The sequence below is a fragment of the Amphibalanus amphitrite genome, unplaced genomic scaffold, assembly GCF_019059575.1.
Source record: "Amphibalanus amphitrite isolate SeventyFive unplaced genomic scaffold, NRLGWU_Aamphi_draft 001706F_arrow, whole genome shotgun sequence".
In the NCBI taxonomy this organism is placed as follows: domain Eukaryota; kingdom Metazoa; phylum Arthropoda; class Thecostraca; order Balanomorpha; family Balanidae; genus Amphibalanus; species Amphibalanus amphitrite.
The window spans coordinates 35,048-54,790 of record NW_024883199.1 but is presented as its reverse complement, the minus strand read 5'-3'; the positions used below and the strand labels follow the sequence as shown (position 1 = coordinate 54,790).

General features: G+C 48.0%; 2 protein-coding genes and 1 long non-coding RNA gene across 4 annotated transcripts; 2 read left to right on the top strand and 1 right to left on the bottom strand.

Annotated features, from left to right (window-relative positions):
- The first annotated feature begins 1,244 nt into the window (after positions 1 to 1,244).
- On the top strand, positions 1,245 to 5,190 carry LOC122374751. Its single transcript, XR_006255275.1, has 3 exons — positions 1,245 to 1,273; positions 2,745 to 3,053; positions 4,780 to 5,190. It is a non-coding gene; the product is annotated as an uncharacterized LOC122374751 (long non-coding RNA).
- LOC122374749 lies at positions 1,319 to 7,311 on the bottom strand. Of its 2 annotated transcripts, XM_043353687.1 has the most exons (3): positions 6,641 to 7,311; positions 2,790 to 2,998; positions 1,319 to 2,124 (listed from the first exon to the last, which is right to left on the bottom strand). In XM_043353687.1, the coding sequence occupies exons 1-3, from the start codon at positions 6,730 to 6,732 to the stop codon at positions 1,973 to 1,975; spliced, it is 453 nt and encodes a 150-aa protein (XP_043209622.1). In that variant the 5' UTR covers positions 6,733 to 7,311; the 3' UTR covers positions 1,319 to 1,972. The 2 variants fall into 2 exon arrangements, with proteins under 2 accessions (XP_043209622.1, XP_043209621.1); XM_043353686.1 differs by lacking the exons at positions 1,319 to 2,124; positions 2,790 to 2,998 and adding an exon at positions 4,074 to 4,999 and having other exon boundaries at positions 6,641 to 7,295.
- On the top strand, positions 6,906 to 19,585 carry LOC122374747. The gene is made up of 11 exons (XM_043353684.1): positions 6,906 to 6,987; positions 8,063 to 8,314; positions 9,096 to 9,279; positions 10,013 to 10,076; positions 11,025 to 11,151; positions 12,562 to 12,680; positions 13,382 to 13,603; positions 15,121 to 15,274; positions 15,551 to 15,743; positions 16,416 to 16,678; positions 16,990 to 19,585. Exons 2-11 carry the CDS (start codon positions 8,170 to 8,172, stop codon positions 18,321 to 18,323), a joined length of 2,805 nt encoding a protein of 934 aa, XP_043209619.1. The 5' UTR covers positions 6,906 to 6,987; positions 8,063 to 8,169; the 3' UTR covers positions 18,324 to 19,585.
- The last annotated feature ends 158 nt before the right edge of the window (positions 19,586 to 19,743 follow it).

Here is a 19,743-nt window from a genome sequence, read left to right as displayed (position 1 = left end):
TTCCTTAAAATATATTCATTTTTCACACAAAGACAACAAAAATGTACATGCAGGTGGGTACTGTGGCAAGAAATTACATACAAATGTATTTTGCCATGTAGGTACCCTCCTTTCACATCACAATCATCAATCATAATTAAGAGCACCAAGACGTTCTTTGCGACTTGCGAGCCCAGCCGTGTCAGACCAGCTGATGCAGGGGCTCTGTCACAGGGGGCACAAGGCCCAATGGTTATGTCACAGCACAATGTTGTACAACCTGCTATTCAAGAACACTTAAATCTTGAAAAACCTGTAGCTCTCTTGTCACCTCACTTTTCGCACTCTTGACAAATCACTAATCAGTCAGATCAAGACTGAAAATTGAAGAGGATAAGCTCTTTTGTGGGATGTACTTGCAGTTTCAATTCAATGACATAAATTACTCGAAATTACCATTTAAATTGTACTGTACCATGACGAATCTACCATTGAAAGAAAATTGTATCATGACCCTGCTATAAAAAACTGAAACAAGCTCCAATTGCATATGATAAATTTGGCGATGTTTATAAATCTTGCTGCCTTAGACAAGCAAATCTTCAATTTGTTTCAATTTCAGTCGAGTTCTTCACCAAAAATCCATCGTATATCCACAACCAATGCCTATCACCGAAATCTTGTAGAAATCCTCAATCCCGCAAAATTTCGCAAGGCCGCTCTTTGTTTACATTATAGTGATGGGCCAATCTGACCGCTCAAGTACTTGTTTTGCGGGAGTAAGTACATTTTTGTCGTTTTTCAAACGGCTATAACTTGCAAAGTATAGCATCAATAGGCATTTTATGTATATCGTTGAAATCGGCAGAGTCTGGAGACTTAACTGATAGGCAATACATTCCGATTCCTTTCAATTTTTAAACCCTGATAATCCCTTTAAGTAGGTTCACTGCCTAGATACTGAGATATCCGAGGCTTCCTGAAGGCATGATGTCATACCGTGAAATTACAAATTTCTTGGCAAGAACGAATTTTAATGAGGATAACTAAAAATATGTCTTTATTAAATCGCGAAACATAAGTAATAGCAAAGTATTAGGAAAATCTGTAAAGTAGTTACGTAGCAAGTATCTTGCAAATCATGCTAGCACTAGTTGTCAAGACCTGAACCCGTTGCCTTCATGTTGAAGGAATTTTTCGGTGTTACCTAGTGTTTTTATATACCTTGCGTGCGGGCAGCGCGCTGGCAGCGGCCAAGAATATATCACAGCGGTCGTGAAACGGGGCCCAGCTGGTGGCTTTTGCCTTTTATACTCGCAATCACTGACAATACTTTGAATTTGGTGGACATAACTGTTTATTCAGACCTTTCTATCGACATAATACCAATTTTATCTACCACACGCAATCCGAATAACTTTCATCAAACAGAAATAAACGCACGATTCCCATACATGAGTTCACAAAGGATTCCTGGTAACTGCACGGCCCACCTGGCACCTTCCAACAGCAGCTAAGTAAACGCACCTCTGCTACCGCCTTCCACTATAGGGCCGGGGGTAGATGATTACATAGACGTGAGATTTTCAAAGCGTGAACTGTTACAACCAGTTCACTGAAAGAAAACGGTGGGCTGGAGCAAAAAATAGCGGCTCAGGAGCCGGCAAAATATTTCGAATGAGAGGAGCCATCTACGTTCTTTCTACAGTGACCTATATGCAACACATCAGTCACAGACATTCTAACACATTAGCTAGCAAACGAATCCCCCGACACCGACTACACATTCACAACCTATTGTACTAATCGCTGAGAAACTACGGTCATTTTAAAAGATCATGTGGCTTTCAATTCGATCCAGCAATGTAGCCACAACATAGTGACCAATTCACTATTGACGAATAATAGTATTCATATTTGCGACATACATAGTTATATCCTTCAAACGTCTTCAACAATTCAATCCAGTACACGACAAACACACTACTATCCTTCAAGCCTGTGGCGTCACACTGGTAGCAGGCCGTTTGTCCGGATGGTTGATGTAGTAGCGTTTCTTGTATTCACGTAGACTGGCCTCCCATTCTTTGGCGTCGTATAGGATACCCATCTGTCTGTCTACCTCTAACATGCGTTCAGCCACCTCTGTGAACGAAAAGAGAGACTGATGCCGATGCAGAGGGAACACGGATCCAGTGGCTATAATAAAAGGTAGACACTGAAACATACGACAATCCACTGCATAGTTTACTTACGCTTGGGAGTTGGGAGTTAGGGTTAAACGTAAAATTACTAATGCAATTATCAATATTCAATAACAATGTAGGCATTACCGCACGCTGAAACCGATTTAACTCTAGGTCGGCGAGTAAACCGGCGACTTGCGCGTATCTCTATCCGCAAGCATTTTTAAACACCTTCCCAGGAGTAAAGTTGGGTCCCATTGCACGGTAGTCGTACCCGCTTATTTATTTATTTATTTACTTCGTAGTGGCCGTCCCCTATCTATGACCGAAGTCAAAGAGGCTATTCTTGGCACAGAGTCAATAAAAGATGGTGATGAAGTTCTCAGCACTCGACAGTCAGACAGCAGACAGCTTCGACAGTCGACAGCCAATACAAAGTTCGAGAGCAATGCCTGCCTAAATGCCTTGTCACTCATGCATCTGGCAAATGTGTCTGTCTGAATCTTAATTCACATCCCATTCTCAGAGAAAGGCTCATTGGATGGTAAAAATTATAACTGATCCCTATGAACAATATAGTGTTGTGGAACCCCGAATGAAGCGAAACTCCTCGGGTTCACCTACCGGGCGATATTCCAGGCACACGTTCCCAGATCGGCCGATAGAGGGCAGTGTCGACGTCCGACTCGTCGCGAAACACGAAGAAGTAGAGCATGAAGCTGAGCGTGGATCCGGTGATGATGAGCTGAGCCACCATCGGGCTCAGCTTGAAGTCCCACGGGTGTCTGCCCGTGGAGCCATCGCCGGGCGGGGGCGCGGACGGACGCCCGGCTCTGGAACAGCGGAGCGGTGAAGCGTTCATGGCGTTGTGCGCCCGCGGGTGATGAGGTAGGCAGTCATCGGGACGAGCTCCCTCTGAAGAGGAGCAAGTCCTCCCCTGTCAGTGCGAGGGTAGGTTGAGCGGGTCAACCGAATCTTTCCCCGATGGCTGTTCAAGGTACTTCGGTCAGGAGTCTTTCACTCATAAGCCATTAGTCTCTCCCAAAAGGTAGTTAAGTAACCACCAAATAGCCAGGATGACACAAGACGGATGACGAGTCCTCAGTCCCCGCCCCCTCCCACCCGCCGGATGTCGAACGGATAACCGGTGAGTGAAACGGTCTCGTTAGTTAAGCTGGTGCCTCTAAGTGCGATGTGATGGATACCTAATGGATATTATACCATTTGGATTATGACAAGTCGTTTCCCACACAATTTACCATTTGCATCTGACACCATGACTATAATATCCATATCCATAGAATAAGGGCATTAATAGATGCTATAAATGATTGCTCATACGAATAGGTCACATATCGCCTCACTAACCAACCAACCAGACGTGCGCATGGATCCGAGTGATGGATCTATGATCTCAGTGGATCTCGAAGCAAACTGCAGGTTCGGATCTATGATCCCACCGGATCCGGCGTGAAAAATTTATCCTGCATCTATGATCTCTCAGGATCTGATGTTAAACCAAGAACATGAATCTATGATCTGAGTGGATCCCACCAAGCACAACATTTTAAACCAAGTTTGCAAGTGTTTCTACGTCAATAAGTGCCATAAAACTATGGCTTATGATGTGCTATCACATAAATCACTAAATAAGAACGTTTGTGAGTTGGAACGAGCGATTTTTGGGGATTTCTGTGTTGACAATAAATAAATGAGGATCTATGATCTCACTGGATCTCAAGCAAAAATATTAGACTCGGATCTATGATCCCTACGGATCTGTCGATAAATTTAAGAACTGGATCTATGATCCCGACGGATCCGAGATCAGGATCCGTGGGATCAGATCCCAGATCCATTTTTTCGGATCCACGCACATGTCTGCAACCAACCAGACACCAGAAAAGCTATCAGACAGTCTTATATTATCGTATGTGCAAACAATCAACCACAAGGGTTGGCGGTTGCACCGTTCACTGGCAAGAAAGTGTTTCGAACATCAACCCAGGGAAAACCGAATCCAAAATACATCGCGAAACAATATTAGCTGAAACATTTAAAAATCGCGAAGTACGTACCTGACAAAATGACCTAAAATGAATGACATTCATTTTTTTCAGGGCACCTAAACTGCTTCTGGTTGTCGGCGCGTATAAGACAACGCCCCGAGAGCAAGGTCACGTAAAGCAATAATACTACCCGCTATCGGCTTATCGCATCATAGTATTGCAAGCTAAACTGCGTTTTACCGACCTCGGGAGCACCACACACTGACCTATTACAGCATGAGACAAACAACAGTTTCACACAAGCTACTCACACTACTAGCCCGCAGTCCAACTTTAGCGCCCACTTTCTCCCCTCTCACTCTCGCTGCCTCTTCACACTCGCACCTCTCTCCTCCTAACGCTTTCCACTACCGCTTCCTTCCTACCGCCTCCTCTTCGACCTCTAACTCCAGCAGGCGAGCCTTCTCCTTCTCTGCACTACCGCCGGTCATCTCCTGATGCCGCACATAGGCCTCCAGCGTCTGCCTCTCCAGCCCGGGCACCTGACTCAGCGCGCCCGCCGTGCCGCCGCCCAGCCTCTCGTCAATGTCACTCTCCTCCCGCAGGACGCAGAAGTAGATGAGCAATGCCGTCGTCGAGGACAGCACGATGGGCATCTGGTACCAGGGTACGTCATCCTCTTCTGCACCGCCTCCGAAGGTGTCCCGAGCGCGCCACGAGGCAGCGCCTGAAGTGGAGAAGCGTAGCGGACCCTCGTCATCTTCGCTGGTCGGCTTTGTGGAGGTGCTGGCGCGCCCTCCGCCCCGATCGGAGGCCGCCGAGTGCCTGCAACGGTGCGCACTGCTCAGAGACGACGGGCGACGACGACGATGACTTGGAGGACGGGTACTGCGATACGCGTCGATACCGATGGCTGACGCTCACGCACTCATGGCCCAGTAATATAGTATTAATGAGAAGTGGCTACGCTTGGGAGTTGAGGGTGACTTAGCATGATGTCATATGATGTCCCCAGAAAGTCACAATCAAGGAGGATGTTAATTGTAGGTTCATATGATTGCTCGGCGCGTCAATGCCACTGCCGCGACGAAGTTTTGCGGGTGCATGGCCACAGAGTCTTCGCAGAGATGCGTCCTATCAATGATCAGTCCATTCTGGACAGGTTGGTCTCAAATAAAGTCATTGGCTGACCCAGAAAGGTAGTTTAGGACACTAGTTGGTAAAGGTACACACAAAAATCTATTTCCAACACCTCTGGATTTTTCTTCCTAAAATGATATTGTGCAGTTAAAAGCAAGCTATTCAATAACAACTTATTAATCTCATTTCATAGTAAAAAGTATAAAATATCATAATGACCTCCCTCCTCTCCTAAATCTGCCTGTAAATCCAGTCTTGGTTTAGGTTCCAATTGTGAGTAAGGCACCTAAAATGAAGCCTGTCTTCTAACTGGTCACTTATAACTGTGTATTTTTTATTAACACCAGGGCACTGTTCATTGTTTGTTTTATATCAGCATGCTGCTGGTTATCCAATAGATGGAAACTCAATCTGGCATTTCTTGCCTTCTCATTGGTCTAGTACACAGGCCACTTCAATCTGCCCCATGAGAAGCTTAGAAATGCCATTAGCCTGGCACTCCACTGATAGCTACAGAAAAGCACCTTGGAGCAAACCAATCTTTGGTACTCTGGTGCAAAGGATATGGTGCATGAAGTGCAGCCAAAAACCAACTCAAAAATTTATTTGACTTTCAAAATGGATCAGGATAAAACACATTGTTATAGGTCAACCAGAAGTGCCCTTTGGTGAGACAACTGTTGACCACATTGCTGTCATTCACCAAGGCTGGGGCTACTGGGTTCTGTTTCATGGTGTGTGATGCTTCCAGCCAGTACCAGGGCCCTGTTTCAAGGCATGCCACTGCAGCACTCTGCACTGCTGCATTCATGTGTCACTTGAGGCAAATTCGGCTGGACTCTCCGAGTCTCCACTCTCCGGCACTGCCAGCGTCTCAGTTTGTTTATGTTTCCCTGGAACCCCAATACACCGCTGCGCACCAGCACGAAGCCATGAAACACTGCTCAGGGATAACAGCTACAATTAGCACAAATATACAAAGTTGCCTAGTTTTTCTAGCATTCATATTTCATGGAAACCAAACCTCAATGTCTGGTAGCAGCGGGTGACACGCTTCACGCAACAAAGCCCTGCGTCTCGCAACACCCAGCAATAAAAATGTGCAGGAGTCAGTCATTGAGCAATGCTGCTCATTGCAGGCAGGATACCATCAAAGTTTCACGATTGACCAGATATGTAAATGCACTGCTACAAAGTTGTATTTAGTTAGCCTCACGAAATACACAACATTACGTAACGACTGGAATTGCCAATTAGAGCAAAAAAAAAAAACAGGATATAGAAAATGAATGAACCTCTAGATCCTGCAATGCTTATCCTACTTACCGTTGATTAATCACGCTCAAAGACCGTCGAAACTGGCAAACTCCATGCAATTTTTGCCGAAGAGCAATCGCTCCCATGCGCGCCGCCATCATCCTCGTGTAGTGAATTTTGCGAGCCGAGCAAAATCGGTGACTTTACGTTATCTACCACATCGCAGTTTTCCACTACGCATTGGGGTATTTCTATGTGTGGGGCACTAAAGAAAAGAAAAACAACGCGGGGAGAATGAGATTTTTTGACGCTAATGGCGCACGTTTTTGTCTCGCCAGCCTTGTGTCTCGCCAGCTCTCCATTTGTTTTATGGCCTTGTTTGTTTTATTGATTTCTATTTTTTCTCGAAATTCAAAGTATGATCTCATGTTTTGCATTTATTTTTTTATTATCTATCTATTATATTATACCAGACGGCTTCATGGCGTAGGCCATTCGGGAGAGGTGGCCGCGGGGCATGCAGCATATTGCTGCCCCTGCTGAATCAACCCCTGAATTAGTACCCAAAAAATTAACAGTTTTAATGGAGTTCTATAGCCTTGTTTTTAATGCGTAGGAATAGCTTACAGGATCTAGTAATTTACTGTCTACAAGAATTTGAAATAATGTTATTAAAAGTTCCACAATTTGTATTTTGGGTAACGGTGGGGCAGGCGTCACCAACAGCTTTCTGTTGTAAACAGCCAAGGTTGATGCATTATTAGGGCCCAAATGCATAAAACATTTACGTGAGATTACCCACAATGCTCGGACACGTTGATGACGTCACTGGTGGCAGTTCGATCTATGCATACTATCGATGCAGGGTTTTCAATCGATATGAGATCTTTGATTTGCGGAACTGGAAGATCACACGTGATAATGCATTTTGAGCTCTAAAATGAGAATTCATTTTTGGTTGCAGCGATATTGATATTGATGTCAGTTGCGATTTGAACGCTTCTTGTTCTTGCAATGTCTTACCTCAAACATTAAGCAGACCTACTCTGTTAATGCTATTCTAGACGAGTTCATGAATGCAGTGAAATAGGTTAGCAAGAGATACCAAAGCGTATCAGTAGGTATTATTTAAGGATTTCTGATGGCCAATGGGCATCAGGTGATATGATTGTGATGCCCCTATTTTTCTCAAGAACAATGAACATTAGTACTCATATTCTGAGAGTATCATTCAATATGGAATTGAGACAAAGGCAGCCTTGTTTCATTTCTAAGCATAACACTAAATGTATTCTTCATATGTTTATGCATCTTCTGGCTACCTTTTTGGCTGTGTAATGGCTTAGAATCTAGAAAATCATTCAGTCAAAGCTAGGTAGGTAATATTGCTGATATTTTGGCTGCTGGTTGTTCTGCTGTGTTGTGTGAAAACTGATAGAGTGATTACTGATTATAATCAATTCTTAATTGTTCTGTACCTATCTTTTGCAGGAATGCACTAAGAGATGTTTGGGTCTTTTGCGGGATAATTGAGTTTGATGGTAACAGTTGACACTGTATTTTACAAGCCTGCATTTTACTCTTAGAGTTAGAATAAAATGACAGAGGAGACCAAGCTCAAGCAAAGGAAGATTGACTACATGGAAAAGGCTAAGGTTGAGTGCTCACCACCTGTATTTACATATTGGGATCAGATATTCCTGGTCTTGTCAATTATTGGCTACATATTCAACAAGATAATTGGTAAGGTTTTTGCTGAAACAGCCTGTTTTGTTAATTGGTTTGAAAGTTTTGTGAAGTACCTACCTATTAGCCCTCAGGAAAAAGTTATTGAGCAACTATAATTCAAATGTTTGCCATTGATAGTACAGCTAGTGCTCTCAGTAGTCAGTACCTACAAGAATATCTTCCAATGTTTGATGTTTGATTGTGTATTTCTTCAGGTCTTTTAAAGTTCAGTCATTGTGAGTCATTCAGTCATTCGCCTGTCCCGTAGCTCAGTTGGTAGAGCATTGGACTCCCGGTAGTGAGAGCCCGGGTTCGAGACGCTCCGGCGCTCGATATTTGAGACTCCTGACGGGGATGGTCTGCGGTTGGTGGGAGCATCCGCAGCCAGTTGAAGTCAGTTGAGTGGGACAGGCCGTGTCCGGCTTTGAAGGGCACGTTAAACTTTGGCATCTAAATTCTCCCGTTACCGGAATTGCGCGATCGGACGGTAGGGGTCGGGGTCTACGCAACAAGCTCCGCTTAGTGTGGGCTCCGGCTCTGTCAATCCGTCCATTCAAACATTCGAGCTAAATTTATAAAAAAAAAATTGTGAACTCTGCTGGGTTCCTGACCAGTGGCTATTTAGTTTATCTTTCATTCTGTTCTATTTCAGACATAACTCTCATCCACACCCACCCAACCAACACTGTTTCACCACTTGATCATTCGTTCCATTCCATTTCAGACGTTCTCATTCACACGTACCGACGGCCCGACTCTGTTTCACCACTTCATGGTTCGTTCGGTTCTGTTTCAGACGTCGTGCTCATCCATACGTACCTGACGGGCGGCCACCCGGTGCGGTGTCTCCTCACTGTGCTCATTGTGGCCGTGCCGCAGTCTCTGGTCAACCTGGTCTCGTACAGGTGGCACGTGCATGACGGCGAGGCCACCACCAGCCTGCTGGTCATCCACTGCTGCCAGCTGGGCGTCTTCCTCAGGTGAGGCGCCCACCCAGGGGAGATTTGTATGGCCTTGGGAGGTTTATCAGGCAGGGAATATATGGGCGCTGTCTATAGTCAGTCAGCCATAGAATCAGCTTTTTATTCAATGAGAGTATTCCAAATAGTAACGCTACGATTGGGTTTTTCGTGTATATATTTGCTTTTCCATAAATACATATAAAACAGAATCGTGTAACTACGAATGTTAACTAGCTGAGAAACCTGAATCGGCTATTGTCAGGAAAACGCAGGAAACCAAAACAGCCAATTCAATGAAAATCGCGTATGTACTTTGACGGGCCATTTCTTGCATTCGCTCTTACGTCGTGACGTGATCGCTGGTAGCACATGTAAGTTGTAACCACGCTGCATGTGTGTATGCATCACATAGAACGCATATAGCACATCCAGGGCTGCGGAGTCGATAGATTTTCGATGACTCCTATCCCGACCCCGGCTTTCAAAAACCACCTCTGAATTTGGGCTGAACTGCCTTCTCCTGCCGACTCTGACCCGAGGTGGATTTTCGGTGACTCCGACTCTGACTCCGGCTCCGGTTATCAAAATCGACTCAGACTTCGACTACTCCGATCAGAAATGTCGACTTCGACCGACTCCGGCTCCCGACTCCGCAACCCTGCATGTAACTAGCTACACCGGCTACACTGCCCACAGAGCGCCTGTAGCGTCACGCTCTAACGCGTCCCCGTCCCGCTCCATCTGTTCGCAGGCTGGTGACTCAGTTCTCCGATGGAAGACGGTGGAGGAAGTCGCGGACCGACGGGGACGCTATGGTGAGCCGGCGGACACGGGATCGGGATATATGGACAGTGGACACATGATCCGGATATATGGGCACTGGATCCGGATATATGGACACACGGAACTTGGATTCCGGACACACGGGCACGGGATCCGGATATATGGGCACACGGACCCCGTAGTCCGCACATACGGATACGGGTCCTAACATACGGGCACGGGATACGAACATCAGACCGGGACACGGAATCCGGACACGCGAACCCGGATATACGGACACGGGATATGGACACATAACTCAGAGTCTGGCTATACGGAGTTCGGGCACAGGACCCATATACACGTACGCTGTATACGGACACATGGACAAGGGACTTGGACACATGGATACGTTATACGGAAACATAGACACGGGATCTGGACACACGGACTCAGGATCTGGATACACGGATACAGGATTCGGGCTCATATAGACACGTAGTCCGTATACGGAAACGGGATCTGGACACACGGACACGGGGTGGGGACACATCATGGGCCTTGGATTTGGACACTGTTCGCCTGCTCGGGCACGGTGGGATGAGCCGACGGGGTAGCTCTGCCAATGGGGTATAGTCACATAGTGACATGAGGACGAGCTTGATAATGAGGGCATGAATGACAGTGGGTCTATAATTCCTCATAGCAAAGCGTGGTGGAGGCTGTATTTGCAAACACGGAAATGGTGTCAGTTGTTATGCAGGCTCTTGTCTGTCTTCCCGCACTGAATGATTTGGAATAAAAGCATGATTTTCGCAAGACAATCACCCAAGCAGCAAGCACCCAAACTTTTGTAGACACAATTACACACTACCGTGAATAGGATGAATGACTGACCGCCAGGAACTGATTTTCTCTCTCTCCCTCTCCCCCCTCTCTCTCTCTCTCTCTCTCTCTCTCTCTCTCTCTCTCTCTCTCTCTCTCTCTCTCTCTCTCCACAGCTGTACCTCCAACAGAGCAGTGACGTCGCTATGCTGTCGCTGTTCCTCGGCTACCTCGAGTCTGCGCCGCAGCTGCTTCTGCAGGTGTACGTTACGTCAACAGAGGACGGCTGGCAGCTGGTTCAAGGTGAGGGGGTTGGTGAGGATGCAGAGGATGCTACAGAGCAGAGACACAGCCAGGGCTGCGGAGTCGATGGACTTTAGGGTGACTCCGACTCCGGCTTTAAAAATCGACTCCGAATCCGACTTCGGACGGCTCCATTAAAATCTATATCATGATATTGAAGTTCATAATGGAGATGTTTCAATCTTGCCTGAAACGATCCCTTGTGCGTTCCAAGCCTTTGCGTTGCAAATATGCATTAAAATAACATGAAGAATTAAAAAGTAGGTTCTGGGGCATTCACCGTCTTCTGATTCTTTCTCTGAAAACGTTCGTCTAAAACAGCAAAATGGCCTTTTTTCGACAAAATCTAATTTCGAGCGCAGTATCGTCAATCAAACAGGTGAAGTGCATGGCATTGAGCCATGCAGCGTTAACTTCCACTCCGGAGTCGGAGTCGGTAAGATTTTGGTGATTCCGACTCCGACTCCGGGCAGAACTGTCGACTTCGACCGACTCTAACTCCGACTCCGTCTCCGCAGCCCTGGACACAGCCGTGTGTGGGGACGGATGTGGGTGCAGTCTTTCCACATTCCCATACATCCCACATGTGGGTGCAGTGTGGGAATGTGACGGCATAGCGATGTGCCGGACTTTGGTGGTGGTGGTTGCTGGTTAAGGCGCCACTACAGTTACGTGATGTTATACGCAATTCGCATACAATAACTGCTTTGTGTCGTGTCTCGTGATTCATTCAGCGTGATATCGTCACAAAACCGAATATATCATCAGTCAACAGGGCAAACGTTTTAAGGCTGAAACAGACTCTTTCCGCGTTCAGGAAATCGCATGCGAGAGCCTATTCAAATACATTGTAATTCTTCTCGCATCAATCGCTTGCGGGAGGTGCGTGCGATTGATGCGAGCGTGCTTCCATGTATTTGAATAGGCTCTCGGATGCGATTTCCTGACTGCGGAAAGAGTCTGTTTCAGGCTTTAGAAGGACGCCTGTCAGTAGCATCGGCAAACTCTAAAGGCACTCGACTTATAACCCCATCGACACCAGGACTATATATGGCCTTGACACCAGGTATAAAGGGGCTGTCAATTGTCGTGCTTCTTTATGATGGTGTTTCGCCAAATGTGAAGAGCCTTGTCACTCCTTAGCTGTTCTGTACTGTAAGGTAGTGTGACATGAAACGCTACAATGTCTTATTACAATTTGGTTATGAAACAGCGGGCTTACGAAGAAAGCCGGTTTAGTTTGCATATTACTTTCAGTATTAAAATTGCCTCTAAATCACGCTGTTCCTGCAAGACAGTAAACTTACGATACCCCATACAGACCCTAATGAGCGCGACTGTAAGAGCGCCGTATTGCCAGTATTATATCTGCACCGTCCAGTGTCTCCAGCCCACCACTACTCCCTACAGGGGTGAGCGCGGCACTGGCGCTCCTTGCACTGGCCTGGAGTAACGCCTCGTACGCCAAGTGGATGCGCCTCTCGCGGGGGGACAAACTGCCCCTGGGCGGAGCGGCTGCGTTCCTGCAGGTGAGTGAGCTGAGCTGAGCTGATTGTGGGCTGTACTCGGCTGTGGTGAGGTCAGATTTACTCGGACTTTACTTTTCAACGGTCCGTGGCTGTGGAAGCTTATATTTATTGGTAGCTCGCGAATCTTTGTGAGCGTAGTAATTTGCATCCAGCAATTTTCTTTTGGTGGCGAAATTCCAGTATATATCAAAAAGTAACTCCGTTCGTACTCTGCCGTGTAAGGTCTCTAATTCTTCCTCCATTGTCATTTGCAGAACTGTTATGTCTCCTTTAAAATCATGATTCATTTTTATTCGTTTACTTTTTCCTTCCTTTCACTCCGACCGCCGTGTGTTCATTCCAGCTACTGTTACGGCTGTGTATCTGTGATTTCAGCTGCTTAACGGTGCAGTCTTGTGCAATGTCTGCAATGTCATCTTGTGCAATGTCTATCTGTGATTCCAGCTGCTGTTACGGCTGTGTATATTGTAACTCCAGCTGCTATTACGGCTGTGTGTCTGTGATTCCAGCTGCTGTGGCGTCTGTGTATCTGTAATTCCAGCTGCTGTCACGGCTGTGTATCTGTAATTCCAGCTGCTGTTACGGCTGTGTATCTGTGATTCCAGCTGCTGTTACGGCTGTGTATCTGTGATTCCAGCTGCTGTTACGGCTGTGTATCTGTAATTCCAGCTGCTGTTACGGCTGTGTATCTGTGATTCCAGCTGCTGTGGCGTCTGTGCCTGCTGCTGGCGCGGGTGTCCGCGCTGCTGTGCTGCGCCCTGCTGCTGGGCGGCTGGCTGCTGCTGCTGCTGCTCGCCCACTGGCTGCTGATGACGGTCTGGGTGGTCCTCCAGCGCACGGACCTGTTCCCCAACCAGTGGGAGGAGCGACTCTTCAACGTCATCGTCGGCGGCATCTACTGCTTCTGCTTCTTCAACGTCAAGGTGGGTCAGCGGCAACGTCCTTAGGTGGGACAACGGCAAGTTACGGTAAGGTGGGCTAACGGCAATGGCAATGTCCTTAGGTGGGTCAATGGGAACGACAAGGTGGGTCAACGACAACGTCAATGTCCTTCGATGGCCTTGTCCGATTGGTCAATGTCCTTCGGTCAATGTTCTTAAGTCGAGGTGGGTGGAACTGGAGATTGGTGAAGTCCGTTATTAGTGCGATATAAATAAATCCGCTCTCTTATCAGCATGACAATCGGTTTATAGTGGTGATGGCTGGAATGGTTTCGAATTGCTTCGAACGGTTGAATCGCACCCGGGTCTACATGAGTGGATACATATTTCATACCTATATTGCATCTGCATTGCACAGTGCCAACATGAAATCAACATCGCACAACAGCATGAGGATTAGGATGGCAGGAGCTGTCAAAACTATTGCATGTTTTTAACTACGATGGAATTACTGGCAGTGCTCGATGAGTACATACGCGTTATGTGCATCTTCGCACGCACACGTCATCACTATGTGTCCGAGAACGAGGAAAATATTGTGAGCTTTCAAAATATTGGCTGACTAAAACAACTTGTGCATCTTGTGCATGTCGGTGATGGTTCTTGATGCCAAATGGTGGCACATCTGTCTTCTTATTTACACAGCTACATATGCAGTGACTTCATATTCTGTCCTTGTGTCTGTCTGCATGGTGTGCTTTCGAAACAGGTGTCGGCGACTGCCATTCCATTGGCCGAACAGTGACCCCTCTGACCTCTGGTGACCGGCGGGTGACCTCTCTGACCTCCCGTGACCGGCCGGGCGACCTCTGGCCTGACCTTCCTGGTGCTCAGCTCACTTATCTACCTGCATGTTTGAGGTAATAATACCAAAACGAAAGCTGGAGGGAAGTGTCCCTTCACGCTTACATGAACTACTGTATGCCTACTCAACAGCTGCTATGGTATTTATTATGCGTATTTTTCACTCATTAACTTGTGCTTAATGTCCACCCTTTATACATTGTCTTACTCTGTTTGATAGCATAATAAGATGACGAATTACAGTCACAGTGAATGGTGACTTACATCAGTATTTGTATGTACTGGTGGGTTGCGTTACGTATTGCAAATCTTCGTTTTAGTAAATGTAATTCAGCAAATGTACGTAGGACAAAAGTATGCATTGCAACTATTCGTAGGGCATATGATGCGTAGATAAAAAGTTATGCTAGTTATTACTTGGGTTAGGCTGGTTTATGTTGGGTTAGGATGGGTATAGGTATCCATGGTAACCTGACCTAAGGTTAGGTTGGGTCGGATTAGCTAGAGGTTTTTAGCGATACGTACTTTTGCCTTTACCTAGTCTTACTTTTGCGAACGAACATTTGCGTATGCACTTAAGTCCAACGTGCTTCAGCAATGCATACTTTTGTCCGCAAATTAGTGTATCAGTGACTAACATCTAAGGCTACCTAGAGCCCCACCAAAACCCCTCACTGACCTCTGCCGTTCCCCAGGAGTCGCCGGCCCGGTGGCGTATGCTGGCCTTCTACTCGCTGTTATTTGCCGAGGACGCGGCGCTGGCAGTGGCCTTTTTCCTGTACTGGCCCCGGCCTGGCGAGGCTCTGTATACGGTACTGCTGGCTAACGTAGCAGCAGGAACGGCGCTGGGTGAGTGCTGCGTGCGGGCCACGTGTGTTCAGCTGTGTATCATACTATCGTATAGCTCATACTATAGCTGAGTGTTCAACTGTGGCACATAGGTATCTAAATAGGTATCCATGGTAACTATTTCAAACTGGTTCGTTGCAGCTGATATATTTTGTGAATCTTGCAGAAACCGCCTGGATATTACATATTTCTCCGAACACCAGATGAAAATTGCATGTTAATCATCTTACATTACGTATTATTTTTCTCCCGGATGACATCGCTCCTCGCCGCCAGGCACCTTTCTCTTGCTGATATACTACATGCACTTCCACCCGAACGCCGCGGCGCGTCCGACCGACTCGGCCCCGGGCTGGGGTCCTCCTCCCACCACCGCTAACCCTGCGGAGGGGGCCGGGACGGGGGCGGCCCATACGGGTACTCTGCGCTCCCTCAAAGGACACGCCGCTGGACGAGTGTCGGCAGTCAGGTAAGAGTCGAGAGGTGTGGGCTTAGTGGCTGGTCGACAGTCGACACACAATATAGAGGTGGCTCTTAGAAGGATGGGGTGTGGATTTGTGAGCGGGTAGGCCTCTGTACACCTGTCACTTAGACCTCTGGTGTAGAGGTGTCTATGGTGATTGTCTTTTAGAAAGTATTGATTTATGGTTAGATTTCGTCCATGGTCAACCCCGTCGACGATGACATTAATCAACTAATAAACTGAGCACAGATTGCGGTTTGTGAGCATGATTATGGGAACCGAATGTGAACTATTTATTTGTAAGCAAGAGCCACGGTGCAAGTATGATGTTTTTTAATCGTAGTACAGATGATCGTAGTAGGTATCTGACGTCTTATATTATTAGGACAGATAAGAAATAAGCATACAGTTGGATCCTTGTGAAATGTTTAAATATACGGTGTCTGATGTTGGTAGGTGGATCAATGAGCTGTGTAATAAACATTTTCACGCAATGTATTTGGTACAGAGTGACGAGTGGCAATGTTTCGGAGACTGGATCTTGGAACTCGGCAGTCTGAGCCATATTATATTCTAGTTATAGCAGAGCTACAGCAATGATCTGGTATCTAACCACGTGATATTCATTTTCAAATCTGACCACGTGGCTTATTTCTGACCACGCCCCTTTCTCCCCAGCCTCCGGTCGGCCGGCGGTGTCTCGCTGACGTCACAGCCCGGTCCTGTGACGTCATCGGAGGCCGGCGGCGGTTCGCCAACTCCGGCCATACAGCCGCCGTCCGACCGCCCGTTCCACATGGCCTCGGAGCTGCTGGCCCCCGCGGCCGGTCACGTGACCTCCCGGTCGGCAGTCAGCCTGCCGGCCGGTAGAGGTCACGTGACGGCCGGAGAGAGGCGGAATCAATCGGCGACGGCTATTCTGCAGCGCAACAACGACTCAGGTGGGCAGGGAGGTCTTGGGAGGGAAAATTTCTCAATGTTTATGATGATAAGATATGGCCCGAATGGGTTTGGGTCGGTCACTAGTGCCTGGTTCGCTACGTATCCGAGTCGGAGTTTCAACGGCTTAAATCAGCTCACGCATTTATAAGCAATCATGTTCACAATGGTATCAATGTGCGATTATTTAACTGTGCTTTAATGAATCTCACGTCTTCTCTGAGGTACATTGTTTAGATAATCTTGTCTGAAGTATTATCTACAAGGTGTCACGCCCTCCATTATAACCCCGTCTCTTTTTCTTTTCCGGCAGCTGCGTCGGGACGCGTCTCGGACATCCCCCAGCTGGACTCTGTCTCTGAGGGAGATGTAACCCTGCAGCCGGCGGCCGAAACCCCGCCTCCGCCCTCCTCCAAACTAGGCGGGGTCGGAAGCGATGGGGTTGTTATTGGAGGCGGGGGCGAAGGCAGGGGTCGCAGAAGCGATGGTAGCTCGAGAGGCGATACCAGAAGCGATGTCAGAGGCGATGACGGCGATTCAACAGTGGCTAACCACAGTCGAGTCACCTCGACGGCCTCTGGACTTCCCCCCGACTACGAGAACATCATCTCTGCGGCCGTGCTCCGCGCTGAGCCCGGCGTGCGCGCCTGGAGGACCTACTCCGACGTCGGGGATAGCGCGCATGATTATAGCGTGATCACGGAGAGAGCCGGGCGGCTGGAGGGGTCGGTCTCGGCCGAGGGGGACGGGGCGGGGGAGGGCAGGCACACCTACCAGAACACGGATAATGTGGCGCTGATGATCGAGCATCTGGAGGATGGCTCTGAGAAGGATCTGGAGCCCGCTGGCGGTGGTGGAAAGGATGCGAGTCTTCTGGTCGCCACCATTGACGCTGTGGAACGGTCAGGAGTCTCGGCGCTGTTCAGTTCGCCGCCAAAACGCTCGAGGTCTACGGATGATTTGGTGTCCGCGCCGGCTGCGGCCGCAGCAGCGCCCTCTCGTGGCAGACGGCTGCTCAACACTAGCTTTGATCCAGGGCTACTGGTGGCGCCGCCTACCGCCGCTAGTGGCGACTACAAGTGTCCGCGCTCTCCGCCAGAGGCTATCTACGCTCGACCGGTCAGGACGGGTCGCCGTAATGGGGGTTTACCGGCCGGCCCGGCGGCCTCTGAACGGGGGCCAGGAAAGGTAACTCTCCCCTCCACGGCCCCAGCCTCCGCTGCAGCGTCCAGCAATCGTCCACCGCTAGCCGCCGCTAATCGTTCTACGACAGCCGTCAACCGCCCAGCCGCCACCGCCAACCGCCCCGCCGCTGCCAACCGCCCCGCTGCCGCCGTCAACCGTCCCGCCGCCACCGCCAACCGCCCCGCCGCTGCCAACCGCCCCGCCGCTGCCAACCGCCCCGCCGCTGCCAACCATCCCGCTGCCACCGTCAACCGCCCCGCTCCCGCCGCCAGCCCACGTCGCAAGTTTTCCGTCCTCCGTAGCCGGTTTGAGCCGGCCGGTAGACGGTATGCGGTGACCCCAGCGGCGGTGGCGCGGCGGCCCAGTCTAAAGGAGGCGGCCCGTGCCCTGTGGTCGGGGAGGCAGGGGAAGGAGAACGCTCCTCCGCTGCCACCCCCAGCCACCTCACCTGCTGATTTGTGAGGCGGGCGTGCGGTGGTTGCTTTTGAACGCGGTTGCGTGTTTTGACCGGATGACATGCTGTATTGAGTGTGCAGATGCTAACGTCGATGTACGTATTTTGCTAGTTGGTACTTTAGCTGACTTATATCGAAGCATTCCCGATAATTATCAGGTGATTTTCCATTCACTGACTCCATTTATGTAACATTCCATTGATAATAAGTGATTTTTCATAACACCTGTTATCTGATAGTTCGTTCATTTCTCGTGCGACCATTTGTTAATTTCGTCTTGCAAACTATTTGCTGACCTTCAAATTTCCCATGATGTTCTCACCCGGTATTGCCTCGCGTACCTTCCTTAGTAACCCCTGGTAACTGAAGCGCTCATGCTTTAGTCATACAGAGTCCACAGTTCAACGTTCACTCCGATGATGCGTCGCGGCTTATCGTTACGGTAACGCCTTGGCTAATTCCACTTGGGGCCAGAGTCCGATGGAAGCGGAGACTCTGAAGTCCATAGTTTCATCCAATCTGGATCGAGCGTTGTTCAGATATTGTACATAATCTCATCGGGCTTGCCGCCAAGCAACTCGTATGTACATTGCACATTGCACATGCCATACAGCTTACGTTTCTTAGTAGCATGATTGCACTGTTCATAACCATTTTTATAGCGTTTTATGTGTGCACCAGTTGATGTACAATTTGAGTAGTACAATAACACGAGCGTGTGTGCGGCTAGCGTGCGGTAATGATCACTTATTGTTTCTTGTGCGACTTAACCTAGGTGCTGGCTGGAAACCTTGAGTAGATTGTTAGCCTTCAACAATATTTACAGCCATGTCCCAGCAATGAGCATATTCCTCCATAGTATTCTTCTTGCTAGTCTGATGTAACATTTTGTTGTTTGTTCTCACACTGCTGAGCAAATCGACCAAATTGCTCGGCAAAATATGTCGAGTATGACTAGTAGTGTCTAATTACGCGTCCTGAGTGTTGTGTGCGACGGATAGTGTGAGTTAGGACTGTGACTTGTGAGTGTGTAGCGTGCACTACGGTAGTGTTATCACTATCTTCACTAGCATCTTGTGCCATGAAGCGTTTTAGTGTGTGTATCGCTGAATGCTTAGTATAAACATACATGGTATTATTCTTGTCACTAGTTGCGTGCGATGGATTGACAACGGATCTGTCGAAGTGTGCTGTGTGTTGTTATTGTATGCTGTATGACCGTGTGTCAACTAGCAATAGACACTGTGTACGACGGAATCTGTGTATTGAACAATCAGTTCTGAAACTTTTTCATTATTCTTGTTGGGACTGGCGAAATGCAACTATAACTAGGATTTTGATTATACTAAAGATTACTTACTACCCCTCCCCCTTGATATATCAATTCTGCGGTACAAGGGCAAAACGATTGCGTCAGGTCAGGGCCA

Bases quoted from the DNA above. Each gene is read 5' to 3' on its own strand.
- LOC122374749 (XM_043353686.1), bottom strand. From the start codon at position 6,732: ATGATGGCGGCGCGCATGGGAGCGATTGCTCTTCGGCAAAAATTGCAT. The intron at 5,000-6,640 runs GTAAGTAGGATA...GCACCGTTGCAG, and splicing joins TTGAGCGTGATTAATCAACG to GCACTCGGCGGCCTCCGATC.
- LOC122374747 (XM_043353684.1), top strand. From the start codon at position 8,170: ATGACAGAGGAGACCAAGCTCAAGCAAAGGAAGATTGACTACATGGAA. The intron at 9,280-10,012 runs GTGAGGCGCCCA...ATCTGTTCGCAG, and splicing joins CAGCTGGGCGTCTTCCTCAG to GCTGGTGACTCAGTTCTCCG. The intron at 12,681-13,381 runs GTGAGTGAGCTG...CTGTGATTCCAG, and splicing joins GAGCGGCTGCGTTCCTGCAG to CTGCTGTGGCGTCTGTGCCT.